The sequence below is a fragment of the Anneissia japonica genome, unplaced genomic scaffold (genome assembly GCF_011630105.1).
Source record: "Anneissia japonica isolate Jap-2015-1 unplaced genomic scaffold, ASM1163010v1 scaffold1005_len2656397_cov198, whole genome shotgun sequence".
Classification (NCBI taxonomy): Eukaryota; Metazoa; Echinodermata; class Crinoidea; order Comatulida; family Comatulidae; genus Anneissia; species Anneissia japonica.
The window spans coordinates 269,716-286,297 of record NW_022683792.1 but is presented as its reverse complement, the minus strand read 5'-3'; the positions used below and the strand labels follow the sequence as shown (position 1 = coordinate 286,297).

General features: G+C 34.4%; 2 protein-coding genes across 3 annotated transcripts; one reads left to right on the top strand and one right to left on the bottom strand.

Annotated features, from left to right (window-relative positions):
* Window positions 1-333: 333 nt before the first annotated feature.
* LOC117101423 (endoplasmic reticulum-Golgi intermediate compartment protein 3-like) lies at window positions 334-15,934 on the top strand. The gene is made up of 11 exons (XM_033241401.1): window positions 334-561; window positions 1,743-1,813; window positions 2,523-2,610; window positions 3,840-4,000; window positions 4,523-4,599; window positions 5,529-5,694; window positions 5,892-5,981; window positions 6,231-6,327; window positions 12,682-12,889; window positions 13,504-13,559; window positions 13,860-15,934. Exons 1-11 carry the CDS (start codon window positions 465-467, stop codon window positions 13,937-13,939), a joined length of 1,191 nt encoding a protein of 396 aa, XP_033097292.1. The 5' UTR covers window positions 334-464; the 3' UTR covers window positions 13,940-15,934.
* Window positions 7,188-11,881, bottom strand: LOC117101443 (reactive oxygen species modulator 1-like). Of its 2 annotated transcripts, none has more exons than XM_033241431.1 (3): window positions 11,795-11,881; window positions 9,009-9,166; window positions 7,188-8,337 (listed from the first exon to the last, which is right to left on the bottom strand). In XM_033241431.1, the coding sequence occupies exons 1-3, from the start codon at window positions 11,864-11,866 to the stop codon at window positions 8,229-8,231; spliced, it is 339 nt and encodes a 112-aa protein (XP_033097322.1). In that variant the 5' UTR covers window positions 11,867-11,881; the 3' UTR covers window positions 7,188-8,228. The 2 variants fall into 2 exon arrangements, with proteins under 2 accessions (XP_033097322.1, XP_033097315.1); XM_033241424.1 differs by lacking the exon at window positions 11,795-11,881 and adding an exon at window positions 10,165-10,286.
* Window positions 15,935-16,582: the final 648 nt, after the last annotated feature.

The following is a 16,582-nucleotide window of genomic DNA, read 5'->3' as shown; positions in this document are numbered from 1 at the left end:
TGGTTTAGAAGCGGAGATATAGATAAACATAGGTTTTATTAGGCGGCCATTTTGAAATCCAAGATGGCCGCCATAATGACCTCGGATGAGGTGGTTCCTACCAAAAATTGAATGTTATGACCATAAGGAGCATGTAAAAAAAATTGGTGCTTTTGTCCGGAACGTCCACATCAATCTGCTAAGCTGCCGGACTAAGATGAGGGAATGAAACAAAATTGAAAACTTGCATGGCAACCTATTTACTGTGCTGTACTTTTAAAATGGATCTTTTTAAATAACATAAGAAGCTTACCACGTTAAAATTATATAGTGTCTCTGATGTATCCGTTCTAATGTTTTCTATACGTACGTGGTGGTGAATGGATGGATCAATAATAAACTTTCATTCGTTATGCCTGTTGTTAGCCTAACCTGTTAAGTTAAATTTTGTGTACATTTTGCCGAGTTTATTGAATTATTAAACAATGGCAACCAATGGGTTGATGTCCCGATTAAGGCAATTCGATGCTTATCCTAAAACATTAGAAGATTTCAGGGTTAAAACCTTCGGTGGAGCTGCAGGTAAGCCCACTCCATGATGCCTGAAAAGCTTTTCTAGGGCCCTTCCTAGGCTACTCGCTTACTAGCTAGGCCAGACCTATGCCAAAGGCCTTGGCCTTGGCCTAGAGAAATAGAAGAAATACACTCATTAGGGCCGGCCTACCTGTAATAATATTAATTGATTTTTAACAAGAATTTTGACAATTATCGCTAAAAAAGTTAGTTTTTATTAATGATTTATTTAGAAGAATCTATTCATGCTAGAAAGTACTGTTTTTAATTTGAAGCATTTTCACATCTCTGTAGTCTCGACTGTGTGGTGAATCTGTGAATTACAGTCAAGTCCATTTTTGGAACGATCAGCTCCACTTTAAACTGAAAAATATGGGCCAAGGAGTCTGGAAATGGGTCCGACCGTCCTGGGCCCAATCGTCTCATATGGGACTGATCGTCAGACTGTGGGCAAACAAAATCATTTCTGCCCATGACTGCCATTTGTATTTGTTGATCATTTGATGTTTGATATACCGAAATAAATAAATAAAATAAATGAGTATATGATCATTTTAAAATATAATTCTTAATAATATAATAATATCTGTATGTTAAATGTATTTAGAATGCAATAATGAATCATAATGAAAGTGGCCCTGATAGTCCACACAAGGTGGACCTAATTGTCTGGTGTAGGTCTGATCGTCCACACTAGTTGGGCTCGATAGTCTGTCACCTGAATCTGTTTTGTTAGGTTTGGTGTTTAGTAGACCCTATTAAGCAGTTAGTAGAGTTCCGCATAGTACACTATAGGAAAATTATTATACGAAGTTTAGATTGAATGCTTGAAAAAACTTCCTGGGTTCATTGATTCAATGACTTCCTTAATTGTTCATAATTAATATTGAATTTGCAGTAACTTTCTTCGGGTTGTAATTAAGTTTGTTTTACGAAAGTGATTTAAAATTACAATTCAATATGCGCGGTGATGAAATGAACCCAAAAAGAAATCAAGCCAAGCGTCCACTATTGAAAAATTATTGGTCTGTGGGGGATAGGCAAATAACAATTTGGGAGTTGCAGTGATGACATCACGAATGACTTATAATATATTATAATAGGCATACACAAGCTTCTTGGACAAATTGTTATTCTTTGAATGATATGATTGATTGTCAATACCATTTTTTATTAATTTATTTCCATAGTGACACTGCTCAGTGGTTTCCTGATGTTTATACTCTTCATTTCTGAACTCAACTTTTATCTTTCAAAAGAGGTATGTTTTGATATTATGCATACAGTATAAAATTCAATTCAATTCAATCTTTATTGTCAAATTCCGGTTGTTTGTTCACAGTTCAAAATAAAAATATTCTTAATATTGAATAATTTATTAATTTATATTAATTCCATTAAAACATGTGCATTACAATAGAATAGACAAGAACACAATCACATACTAAAGCACACAACACAATTAATTAATTAATTAATTAATTTTAATTACTGTGTGCACAATATTGTGGTATTGGATATTTAAGAATGCACAGTTCAACACATTTTAATATCAAAGTTGCCAAGTGTATGATAATATTCTTACTCTCTCTATTCCTTTCTAATTATTATAATCCTCACCTCATTTTGTCCATAAAAGATTTACCTAGATAGAGCTACTCTCATTTTAATACACTTTGTAGTATTTGTATGCAAGTTGATTTTATGTTGCATCTGTAAGCATAATCCAGGAATTAGATAATTACTGTATAACTATTGAGTGATTGTTTGATGTGCCTTATTCGTTTTCTTTTTTTTTTTTTTAAACTTTTAATGATTCTATAATTATTTTCAATGTATAATTCAACTACTATACCTTTATTGATAGTTGTAATAAAATGATTAAGTTGATTGTATCTGGGAAAAAAAGTATGTGGATATTGGTAATACCATAATGTGTTCTGAGAAACTTACATTGTCTTTCTTTACAGGTTATACCAGAGTTGTATGTTGATGCAAGTCGTGGAGAGAAGTTAAGAATTAACATGGATTTAATTTTTCCCAAAATGCCATGTGCCTGTAAGTATTATAGTAAATGATCAGTTTATACTCTAAGTGCCAAAGACAAATCTGGCCAATTCCACTTCTCACAAAGCTTTCTATGCCGCTGCACCACATACATATGGAATGAACTATCCCATGAAGTTCGTCATTCTCCAACCCAGTGGTGGCGCCAGAGGGGGGCAGGGAGGGGCTACTATAGCCCCCTGTTGGGGAAAGCATTGCCTCGACTTTGACAGCGTGGTTGACAGATTTCATGCAAAATTTCCAAAATGTAGAATTACTTTCCAGAATGAGAATTTGAAAATAAATTAGATGGTTACATTGCATACTCTTTGTTTCTTGTTTTATTCAAAAACGTTTTGGTCTTGGAAGCTGATTTCAACATTAAAAAACATAGCCTACATGAAATCATATTATAGTAGCTCGATGCCTATCAAATAAGTAATAAAATTCGCCATAATTCGTCAAATATCTGTGGCTTCCAGGGGGCAAAGCCCTGGATCTGGACCCCCACCGGATTTGCTCCACTAGGCCACCCCCCCCCCCCCTAGGCCCCCCCCCCCCCCCGTCGGGGCCTCTAGCCCCTCCGTCGGGCAGGTCCTGGCGCCATCACTGCTCCAACCTTGAAACAGTTCAAAACTGCTCTTAAATCTCAAATTTTTCATTTATCTTTCCTCTAATTGTGCTGTGAGACCATCTGTGTAAGAGAACTTAATAAATATTCAAATTATTAATTATTATTAATTCTGTTGTGTTGAAATTTGAAATAGAGTGTATAGCCAGTACTGGTAATTGAATGTGATTTTATTTTCTATGACGAATTGGTTATACAGAGTAAGTTCATTAAAAGTGTCCATCCCTCATCACTTCCCAGATAATTAGTGTGATAATATATTTTTTATTGGGCATACAAAAAAAATTTTAATCTGCTTTCATTTGTATCATTTATTTTATCATATTGCAACATTAAATACAAGAACATATAAATTGATATTAAATGTAGATATAAAATTGGCAATTTATAATAGTAGGGTTCCTTAGTGTTTTCAGCTGAGTGAACAATGCATTGGTAAATGCGATTGAGAGCAATTAGCTCAGTCAGCCAAAATGGCGATAACTACTAAAAAAAAAACGCATTGTTCCGACTTATGGGGTTATTACTGGCATGATTCCACCATTACTCCATACCTCCCTACATCCATGAATTTTCTGTTCATCTTTTCTTCCAACCTTGGTAACTCAAGATCTAAGCACGGATGCAATGGATATATCAGGAGAACAGCAACTTGATGTAGAGCATAATTTGTATAAAATACGCCTGGATAGCAAGGGCAAGAAAATCTCGGAAACTGCAGAGAAGCATGATCTTGGTGATGGAGCGGCTGAACAAGAAGATGAAGAAAAAGTTTGTAGATTTTTTAATGCAAGCTTTTCATTCAATCAATCTCAACCTGATTATAGTGTATTAAATTTAATTGATTTGGAAAAAGGACAAACAATAAAGTTTGCAGTATTTAAAACCAGATATTATTTGTGAAAATATCTTTTTATAAAATATCTGCTAAGCAAGGATTTTCATGGATCACACTGATGCAATACATGTTTTATACTATATATTTTTTTCCCATCAACAGCCCACTTGATCTCTTTCCTAAATATATCTCCTTATCCTCCCTCCATTCTTTTGACCTTAATTTGCTCATTGTTCCTAAAGTTAACACCAAATCCTACAGCCACAGATCATTTTTATTTTCAGCTACCACTCTTTGGAACTTCCTGACTGAACATATTGCCAACTTGCCTTCAGTTGCTATTTAGAAGACACACTTTTTTAACATCTATACATGCACAGCATCTGTGATTTTTACTACGGTTTAGTAATATTTGTGCTTTATAAATTATTATTTATTATTGATATTATTTTCAGAAGGAAAATCTTGAGAAGGAAAAACTGGACCCTAAGAGATGTGAAAGTTGTTATGGTGCAGAGACTAAGGATTTAAAGTAAGACTGTAGTGCTGAATTACTGTAGTATGTTTATTTTTTAACTCATAGTCCACCAGCATCTCCACCACATAGGAATGGTTTAGTATTATGTACTATTCCAGTGGGAATTTTACTGTAATTTCCACCAATAACTTCCAAGCAGGAGTGTGTAGTGGAAGTTTCAGTGGTGCATCCGTGATAGAAAATTTAAACTAGTTGATGTAGGCCTTGTTTGTCAGTTCACAGAAACTTTAAATTAATTTCTTTATGAGGACGCCAGTGGCGGATCCAGAAATTTGGAATAGAGGGGGCCCAGGAAGAGCACCTCAGCTCCCACCATGGTTGGGGCTGAGGTAATGATTATGGCACCTCCAGATGCAGACTTAAATTTGAGTATAATTTTTTCCCCATTTTTTTTATACTTTTGATAAATTTAGAGGCTGGGGCCCTCAGGCCAGCTGGGTGTCCCCTTGAATCCACCAATGGACTCAATTGCTAGCAAATAACTTGGATTGCTGGTTGCTTTTCTGTATTCTTTGTGGGTTATTGTTAAGAATATTTTAAGTCCTAGTCAGTTTTGTTTTTTTTAGTCAGTTCTTAATTTTATTGCAAGCATGTTGAGCATTTGTTAAAATGGATATGAGAGTGCTATATAAATGTACATTATGAGATACTACTATAATTCATAATAAATCAGAATAATGATGAAAATATATCATATTCTTGTGAAACAATAGGATTTGCTGAAAAATAAGGATGAAAAATCTGGTTCTGGTAAAATACTGCATAAACTCCACAACAGGGATGTACATACGCAGGTGCATGGTGACTGAGCCTTACATGAAATGGGCCCCCCTAATAATATTGTAACAAATGAAGACATTAAAAGAGTTTTTAAGAGTAATTAAAAGATGCAACAAATTATGTTTAATAAAATTGTTATGTAGGTGTTGCAATAGCTGTGATGATGTGCGTGAGGCCTATAGACGGAAAGGCTGGGCCTTCAACAACCCAAAGGGAATTGTTCAATGTGAAAGGGAAGGCTGGTCAGATAAGATGGTAGCTCAGAAGGATGAAGGCTGTAATGTATTTGGATATTTAGAAGTTAACAAGGCAAGTAAACCTCTTTTTAAAGGGATAACTAATCACAAGATGGAGAGTTAAGTATATTTAAATTTCAAAAGGCATGGGATGATAATTGAAAGTTAACCATTGGAATTTACAGCATGTGATATGGTATTACATAGTGTCCTATAATATCTTTGTCTGTTTTCTTTTCGAACTAAATAAAGTTTTACGTTACTCCCTAGGTTGCTGGTAATTTTCACTTTGCACCTGGTAAGAGCTTTCAACAACACCATGTGCATGTTCATGACCTGCAGCCATTTTCAGGAAGCAAGGTACTCTTTTTAGTTATGTTTGTTTTTATTGGAGCATTTGAAACTATGCTCATTAAACATACTATAGGCTCCATTTTCAAGGTATTGGATTAAGCATATAAATATTCATATGAAACAGTAGTTCTTCCAATCTTCAGTCATATGTTACCAATGTATATTTAAACAGCTGTCTGTGGCACAAGCAAGAGGCCTTCTCATCAATTATTTTGGCACGATTTAAATCCAACAATTATTGGTTTTCTTTTGCAGTTCAACACAACACATTATATACAAAGTTTATCCTTTGGTATGGAATATCCTGGAATGGAAAATCCATTGGATGGATTAAAAGTTACAGATGTTAAAGGTATTTATATTTCAAATTTAAAGTTTTAATTTACATTTTCTATGCTTATGAAGTGAGTTTAAGTTGATAAAAAACATCCTGGTATTTGCTGGATTTTAACATAGGACTCTGGGATTAAAAGGGAGATAAACCACCAAAGTTGTTCATCTGCCAACCCAGCTAGCTAAGTATCACTATGGGACAACATAACACTTTCCTGTTTTGCTGTTTATATAGCATGCCTTGTCGATGTACAAACTGCCCAAGAAGTCATGTAGCCTATATTGTAATTAAACTTGCATAGATTGAGAGCTACCCTGGGCCCCAGAGGACGCCTGGACCCAGTGAATGTACTTGCCCTGGCTGCCCTCCCTTTTTTGACGAAGCTGATTTAAATTCAAATTGGTTGTTGTCGTTATCCTTTTTAATAAGCATGCCTATGTTATGAAAGAATGATTACACAAATGTGATCATTGTGGTGGAAATCAAGACTGAATGTAAAAATGTATGCACTGTAGTAAAAGTCTTTTCTTTTAGAGTTCTAGTAGTGTATAAATTGTGTATCTTGCTTGAAATTGTATGATCACTACTACGCTGTATCTTGGACAAAAACATGTGTCAAAGACAATTGAAAGAATCAATATATTTCCAAAGTATTTAAGTTGAACGTGCTGTAAGTCAAATTCAAAATGGGATTGAAAAGTAGTTTGACTTGAATAAAATTTGACTTACAGATCATTAATTAATGGAAAACACCAACAATTTTGCATGTAAATAAGATAACTTGTAATACTACGTTGCCTGTTGGAATGATTCTATTCTATCAGGTCATTTAGTTTTACTTCATTAGACTAAATTACAGTGTTCATCAACACAATACATGGTTTTTTGTAAGTACGTTTTATTACATTATATTTGTTTGTTTATTACATCATATAGGTCATTTCACTTAAACAGAAATTGTATAGCTTGTTCAATTTGTCTGGATATGTATTTAATAAGAATTGTGTCTGTGTGCCATTTTGTGTTCTTAGCTAAGCAGTCCAGACTTGTTCACGTGAACCAGGGGCGTCGATCGAGACAACACTACACTAGGGGATACGGGGGAATTCCCTGCGAAATTTTTGTTTTCTAGAAACTGAAAATAACCTAGGATCAACTTTTTTTCTTTTTCTTTCTGTCTTTTTTCTTTACTTTCCAAAAGGTGGGGGCACCTTGTGCACTGAGTGACTGACTTGCACAAACAAAATTAAATTTGTCACAAATTTTAGAGGCTATTTTTAACAAACAAAAAACTTGCAAGTACTGTACAACATTAGCGTTATTCACTGATTGTGATTATATTCTCATTAGAACCAGAAAAAAATTTATAAATTAAAAAAAATCTGTCACTAACAGTTATAATTAGTCAATGACCACTGAAGCTTTGACTAATTCAGATTATTATTCACAAATTTTTTTCCCCGTAAATTAATTAAGCCACCACTCCGTTCAATATATAAATTATGGATTTCCTCATGTTCTGTTATCACATTCATGAATAAACACACAAAAAGGCAACATAACTAATGTTCTTTGAAGCATCAACTTATTTACATATTTCTGGTCCTGTCAAGACCTGTATTCAGTTTAAACATTGCAACATGTAATGAGATTTGGTATAGTCCTAATTGTAAAGTCTGGCAGACACTGTGTTGGCTGATGCAAATCCATGGAGAGGGCAGCATGACGAGAAGTGTACACAGTGTTGCGTCATCAAGCCTTCACAGAAGGTGGCGGTGGATTTGTTGGCCAACATAGTGTGTCACCATCCTTTCCAACGCTTCAAGACAATACTCTTTTTGATCTGCAGTGTTCACTACATAGAAGTAATAGAATGCAGTAAGGTAATTCAAAATATAAGTCTTTTGCTTTGTGTTTGGCTAGCATCTTATTCCTGTACCAATTGACATGAACAGGCCAAATGTTCCTCCACCTTGCACCATGGTTTTTCCTACTTGTGAAAGTAATTCTCGTCCTCTTAATCCATACCTGTAATGTTCAAAGTAGTTTAATAAGTTGTTGTACAGTCATTTGGTTCCAGGATACATTTTTATTAAAACCAATTTTTGCATCATTAGGAAAATAGATAATCCATTTGTTGTTTACACACTATATTTTTATGTACATGCGCTATATCAGAATGAACAATTATTACAAAAAAATAGTGGGCAATATTGGTCTAACATCAAGGCAGTCATTTTACAATTATTTATTATTATTTATTATTATTATTATTATTATTATTATTATTTATTAAAATATCTACAGTTGAACTTGTCTAAGTGAAATCCAAAGTGCCATTGAAAAATTGTTCGACTTGCAGAATTTCCATTAATGGAAAACACAATTATTTGGCATTTAAAATAAGTTTATTTTTGGTAGGCAAAGTCAACTTCGACAAGTTTAACTGTACAAACAAAGGCAACATTCAGTTTGCTGGATTGGTGAGCAAACTGTTGATGTAACTTACGGTTATAATATTACTGGGTTAATAACTTAGCCATATAAAAATCATAATGTCAAGGAATGTGTACAGTCTGTATTAATAATGATAAATTAAAAATAAATGCTGGGTAACATTCATCTAACAATGAGGCAGTCATTGTACTCATAAGGTAATAATTTCTGTAATTTCATAATAACAATTTTATAAAACTGACCTTAATGCAGAGAATCCTCCAAAAATGGCTCCAGAGCCCATTCCTACTGCAAATCCCATCATGAAGCCCATCTTAACACGGTCAAAACAGCTTGGCCCGTGACCCATATGACCTGCAGGAACCGGCATATTTACTTGTTTTACTAATGATGGGATTCTCTAAAAGAAGTGAGAGAAAAAATAAGATATTTTATTTGCATTTGCAACGCACAATGTATAAGCATAAACACTAAAAGTGTTTGTATTTGTGCATTCCAGGTGTCAATTAAATTCACCACTGGCTTTTGGGTGACAAAGGGACAATTTATAAGAATTGCTTATGGAATCTGAACACAGCTATTAATATTATTGCTTATATATGGAATATCATGCTGCAATTTGTAAATATTGGCCATATTACATAAGGGATTTAGTCATAGAATATTTGGAATGTCAATATGATTCAAATTATGAAATAATCATTTTTAATAATAAAATGAAGGTCAAAGAATTTCAAAATCTTGGAATAACCAGCTAAATAAATGTCTAATTGAGCCTATTGGTGGTGGATTTGGTACTGTGTGGCATCACTGTTACAATGAAGCATCAGGGGTGGATCTCGAATCCACCCACTTCCTGAAATTTCCAACTGTTTTTTATGCCTACTAGGCCTAGTGTTACTACTACTAACTAGGTCCTTCTATCAAAATATCGAGATACATTACTGGCATAGGTATATATTATAATTTTAATTAAGTAAAACTTATAATATTACAAAGTACGAATTTCTGGGTTTTTTCCATTGTGAAAAATCTATAAAATTATATCGACATCGACTGTTTGAGTCTAAGGCTACGCAAGCACAGGCGGAAACAGTGAGTTCTATGGATGTACAGTGCTGTATTATGCAGTAATGCCTTGTCTTACAACCTAGCCTACGTCGTCGTTGCTCGACGGAACGCAGGACGGACGGAGAAGTGGTTTCGGTACTAGGTAGGCCTACGCCTAGCCTAGGCCCCATGCTTAAAGCCCTGCTAAAATGGAATGTATATGCTTTTGCATCTAATTAGCATAGAAGTAAAATACAATAGAAACAAATTTGTTTTTAACTTTTAGTCATAATTGCTACAACTAGGGCCTAGGCCTAGGTTGATTTTAAATGCAAGTTCACAACTCACCCACACGCGACAGGGAATATTATGCAAGAGTATGGAACGCCAGGAGATCGATCGTTTTTTTTGTTGACACATGCGTGCCGCGTTTGAGTATTGCCAGAATTGCGGTTTTTTGTTCATAGGTTGTAACTACAGCATCATTTGAGCGTTTCAGTCAGTTGTATGAGAGAAAGTGCCTGGGGGTGGGGGGGGGTTATATCTTTACCTATATCATGTAGGTCTCTGTGGTCTTGACAGTGAGAGGTTGCCGGTTTGAATCCCGTCAGACATTTTTTCATATAACTGAAATAAAGGAACTTGTTGATCAGGTATGCTTGATATGATTAATACAACTTGTTCCTATTTGAGTGCTGTTATTATTATTTATCTATTTATTTGTATTGCGTCTACATATATACACACCATTTTCGCCAAATTTGAAATGAAAATTTCCGATAACCCGGCAACCAGCACTTGGAGGACTTTCATTTCGCTCTACGTAGTTACCATCATGGATTAAACCAACGATGAAACTAAATTACTAACGATCACAAATATTTTAAAACGGAAAAACACGAAATGTTTATATTAAAAACAAGACTAAGATTTAAAAAGTTATTTCAATTTTTACATATTCAGTAATTACAGCAATTAGCAAGATCGTATCTGTTGTATACGCGTCTGTTTCAAAATAAATCCGATAAAATGGTCTATAGAGATTCGGCAGAATACACAAAAACGACCTGTATCTCTCATTTGAGACGCGATTCAGCGCTGCAATTCGTAGTGTGTGGAGATTGTTAACTAAATGTTTTCTAATAATTTTTTTCAGCCAAAAATTGTAATAATTATTATCAGGCCAAAATAGAAATTAAGAAAACTTTGATAACATGTTAAATGAGATTGACATGGTTTTGTGATTTATGATACTACGTCACGTTGTTCACTTATGCGGCTGCTGCACACGCTCTGATTTCCTCAGATAGGATGAACAATTAAAAGTCAGGGGCGGATTTAGGGAGGGGGCCGGCCCGGCCCCGGCCCCCCTTTCGGCCCCCCCTTTCGGACCCCCTTTTGGACATCTCTGGATCCGCCCCTGAATAGATTCCATAAAGTTTGCTACACGGTGATCCAGAAGCGCGGTTTCCATACAATCGCTCACCCTGCCGACGAGAGTGCGCTGTCTGATTAGAAAAAGTTTTCAGCTATATCGACAATGATGGTATCGTACAGAAAAGAAGTCAGATTTGGCAACCTATTCGGGAAAAAAACAAGAGAGCGCATGCAACACGTACCGTATACATCGATTCAAGAGCGGAAATGTGAAGCAAGCTTGGATAGCAATGACAAAGTTACAGGCCAGGGTAAAAAAAAACGAATCTAAATTTTTTGCAAATGAAATTAATATTTTTTTCTTTATTGGCGTTGCTCGACGGAACGCAGGACGGACGCAGAAGTGGCTTCGGAACTAGGCCTACGCCTAGCCTAGGCCCCATGCCTAAAAGCCCTGCTAAAATGGAATGTATATGCTTTTGCATCTAATTAGCATAGAAGTAAAATACAATAGAAACAAATTTGTTCTTAATTTTTAGTCATAATTGCTACAACTAGGGCCTAGGCCTAGGTTTATTTTAACTGCAAGTTCACAACTCACCCACACGCGATAGGGAATATTATGCAAGAGTATGGAACGCCAGGAGATCGATCGTTTTTTTTGTTGACACATGCGTGCCGCGTTTGAGTATTGCCAGAATTGCGGTTTTTGTTCATAGGTTGTAACTACAGCATCATTTGAGCGTTTCAGTCAGTTGTATGAGAGAAAGTGCCTGGGGGTGGGGGGTTATATCTTTACCTATATCATGTAGGTCTCTGTGGTCTTGACAGTGAGAGGTTGCCGGTTTGAATCCCGTCAGATATTTTTTCATATAACTGAAATAAAGGAACTTGTTGATCAGGTATGCTTGATATGATTAATACAACTTGTGCTTACAATTTGAGTGCTATTATTATTATTTATCTATTTATTTGTATTGCATCTACATATATACACACCATTTTCGCCAAAAAAACCCGGCAACCACCAATGGGGGACTTCCATTTCACTCTACATAGTTACTATCATGGAATAATTAAACGATAAATCTAAGTTACTAATGAGCACAAATATTTTAAAAACGAAAAAAGAACGAAATGTTTATATTAAAAACAAGTCTAAGTCTTAAAAAGGCTATTTCAATGTTTACATATACAGTACTTAGCGTGACCATATGTGTTGACTACTGCTGCTATAGCAAAGGTCAAGCGGCGCAATCCGCTGTGTGGTGGTGCTCTATTTTGTAACTAGCCAGCTGCTCAGGCTAGGCCACTTGAAGTCCCCCAGTGAGTTGTGAGACGTTGGTGGCGCTGTTTCAATATAATCCCAATAAAATGGTCTATATGGAAGAAATGTATACAGATATGCTAAATAGATATTTTAAATATTAATGGAAAAGATTATTTCATCAGTATATATAGTATGTCTACTTTTTTTTTTATTTGCAGGCTCTACAATGTACCAGTACTATGTTAAAGTTGTGCCTACAACATACACAAACGTAAACGGGCAAACGACAAGAACAAATCAATATTCTGTTACTAAACATGAAAAGCAAGTATCAACAAGTGTTGTCAGTAGTGAACAAGGGTTGCCAGGAGTGTTCCTTCTGTATGAACTATCACCCCTCATGGTCAAGTACACTGAAAAAAGTAGGTAAGTATTTGGAAAGCATGTGGAAAAGAATGCTGACATCAAGCAGTATTGTCTGACAAGTGGTTAGGAGGTGATTTTAACTACTTGAGCATTTGTTTTCGCTTAAAAACTTTCCAGTGGAGGTGACTAGAGGGATATGACTGTGCCCTACGTGCACTTGATGTCATCCAAGAAGCAAGGGCTCTGCAGGTAATCAATATCTCAAAATTACTGGTTTCAGTGGTGGATTGGGGAGGTGGGAGTAAGCATCTTGGCCGGGCTCCCTAAATTTTTCAAAATTATATTTAAAACAATGGGGAAAAAATGTAATTACAGTATAATCAAATTTATGTCTGAGAGTGCCATTTCTGGCAATCCAGATGTGCCATAATCATCAAATTTTTTTACCTCAGCCCAAACCATGGTGGGGCTGAGGTGTCTGGACCTTCTATCTGTGAAAATCCTCCCTGGCAAATTCCTGGATCCACCATTGGTAAATTCTGATATTTCCCTCTGACATACATTATTGGGGTAGACATATAGTGGGTGTTATTAGACTCTTTTAAGAAATGACAAATTCAGAATGTACTTATTTTGTTACAGTTATATTATTGATATATTGTTTTTTTTTTCAGGTCTTTCATGCATTTCCTTACAGGAGTATGTGCAATTATTGGAGGAATTTTCACTGGTAAATGATTTTTTAGATAAAACATGGTTATTTATATATTTAATTTAAAAAAAATATAATTACCAATATTAATGTGGGAACAATGATTTTACGCTTTCAAATTCAAAACAAAAACCAAGTCCGGAGGGAAAACCCCAAATATGTGTCTTAAATGAAAGATGATCTATAGTTATGACACAAACAGTTGTGAATATGAAATTTGTTGTCATTGATGTTAAAAGTCATAATAGTAATACATTATCATTTTTTACTAATGAAGATAATTATGATCTCTAATTGTTTTTATTTTCTACCTTTTAGTTGCAGGTTTGATTGATTCTATGATTTACCATTCAGCAAAAGCAATACAAAAGAAGATTGATCTTGGGAAAGCATTATAGTACATTGCCACTCACCACATGCCTCATAAATTTAACTGCTCATTTAAAAAATATTCAGCCTTAATTTATGATTATGATTTTTTTTTTCGTTTTCATTTACTATTTTCTTTCCACTCCAGGAATCATCTTTAAGTTTTTGATGGTTGGATGGGTGGGTTGGTTGGTTGGTTGGTGGCGGAGTGTCTATATTGAACATTAATTAACATGCTGTAAGGGCTAACTGTATTACACACTCAATAGCCACCATAATGACCTAGGATAAAATAACTTTTATTTATCCACAAAGGGAAACTCATTTGCTTGTCAAATTTTAAAGAAAATATATTTATGTATATATTCAGTATCATGGTTTTTACAAGGACCAGTTCCAGTACTACTACTTCCAATTATTCAATATACTCTTATTCCTGTAGAAGGCGGGAGAAAAGTAACTTTAATCTATCAGTGTACTAGAATTTTTTTGTAGTACAGTAAAGGCCTATTACATAATTTTAAGACTAATAGTTATTATAGTAACACTTTCTATACCGTATTTATTGGAATAAACGCCCCTCATTGAATACATGCCCCCCTCAAATTAATTCCCACTCCAGCCCCTCATTTTGAGTACCGTAAACACCTTGGGGCGTTCATTTTATCTCGTATAAACTCTCCAAGTGACTGTAAACAAAACTAGTGGAAGCAACATTGTTCTTAACACATTCTATTACTTTTCTACTTGGAGTAGAATTACATTTTTTCTATCCTGTTTGGTATAAATAATTCTTTATTATCACACAATAACATATTCTCAACTTTTGTTTAATAATGTGTTGAAGTTCCACATTTATATTGGGCGTATATTTGAGTATCAATTTTACACCAAAAAAATTAATACCTCTCAAATTTAGTCCCCCTCAAAAACCCTTCTCAACAATAAACACCAAATAAATATGATAATTATTTTTCTTTCACTTTTACATTGGCTGTACATGGATTAAAATTTTTGATCTAAAACGTTTGTAAATTAGTGAAAACAGAATTGCTTAGATATGCCTGATTGGCGATTGATAAATTTTTGATCTTTTTAAAAGAGAATCTCCTTTTATAAAGGATTTTGTAGGATTTTTTTAGATTTTATTTCAGATTATATGCCTATATCTTAAAGCTGATGGAGTAGGGATTATGTCTTATAAATATTTACGTCCAATGCTATATTCAATGCATTTATTACAGCATTGAAACAATTCAACAGCTTCAATTTTTAAGGGTGGATGATTTTTTTTTATTTGCCAGAAATTCTGAACCTGAGCTACATTTTAAGCTCATTTTTCTATTTAATAAGCCTTTTTCAATTAATAAATTATAGTTAATAGTTATGCGATATTGCTTCAAATTTATTATTTAATTTATAGTTATTTGTTTTTTGTTTGTTAATATAAATGCTGTACACCACGTAGCCGGAGTCCCAGGCCCTAAATTTGGGTTACTCACTTTTTATTGCGCATAGTGCGCGCCATACCACATTTAAATGTCGTCCTCTGAATTACTGGTGTAATGAGAATGAGAAAAAAAAATAAGGGACACTACGTAGAAAGTTATGAAACTACAATAATTTAAGTACATATTTTTCTGTTTTTCGTTTGTTAGTACAGTAGTTGTAAATTAAAAATGCTGTGATGTGTCACTGTTTTTGTGCAGAAATGTGAATACATAGGATTACTGTAGGCCTACTTTGTGGTAGTACACAAAAATAAAGTTTCTGTCTCACGTGCGATGATGACTCACGGAGAAGCTTACATATTATTGCTTAAAACCATTGGTTTTTATTTTATTAAAATCTATTTAATTTTTTTCAAAGCTGTAATATTTTCCATTAAATTATAATTGGTATGTATATTTTGGTCTTTTTTCAGCACAAAATCTAACAGAATTTCTATTTGGTTAGTTTAAATCTAGCCTTGTAAAGTACATTATGTTCATGAAATCAATAAAACCACCATATCCATTTTGTAACTTTTATTTTAGTGTATTATTGTGTATTTCAAATATCAATAGTAGGCCCCTAATGCGTTTCCCCACATAGGCCTATAAATAGAGTTATTAATTTAAGTTATTATTTTTCATATCATGCATAGCGTATTGTAAAGATTGAAGGTCTTAATAATCCAGTTGAAGTGTCATTGGTTATCAATAAGTGTAATAATCTTAATACATGATTCAACGATGGTAAACATGTATGGCGAAACACGGGGCAGCTTAAATTTTAAAGAGGTACAATAGGCCTATTTTTTAGTAAGTAGAAGGATTTTAAGGCTGTGTTTATGTTTATGTAGCTGGTAAAACGCATATTCGTTTACAAAGTATTAATGTTGTGTACCGAAGGCGCCCTTCAAACTTGACCTTAAAAATAGACAACTTTCAGTCATGTAATCAGTATATACTTTTAAAATAATACTATTTACGCACCGATCTAGAATACAAGATTTTTAAAGGATAACAATATGATGGTCTTTTGGGAACGTACTGAGTATTCGGTCAGGTTGTGTAAAAAATCATTCCTATGATATTTTCCTGACGCAAACACACATCGAAATAGCATATGGGGATCGGATTCAACATTTTCACTAAGCGCAAGCTCGGTGATCTGGTGGTTATGACACC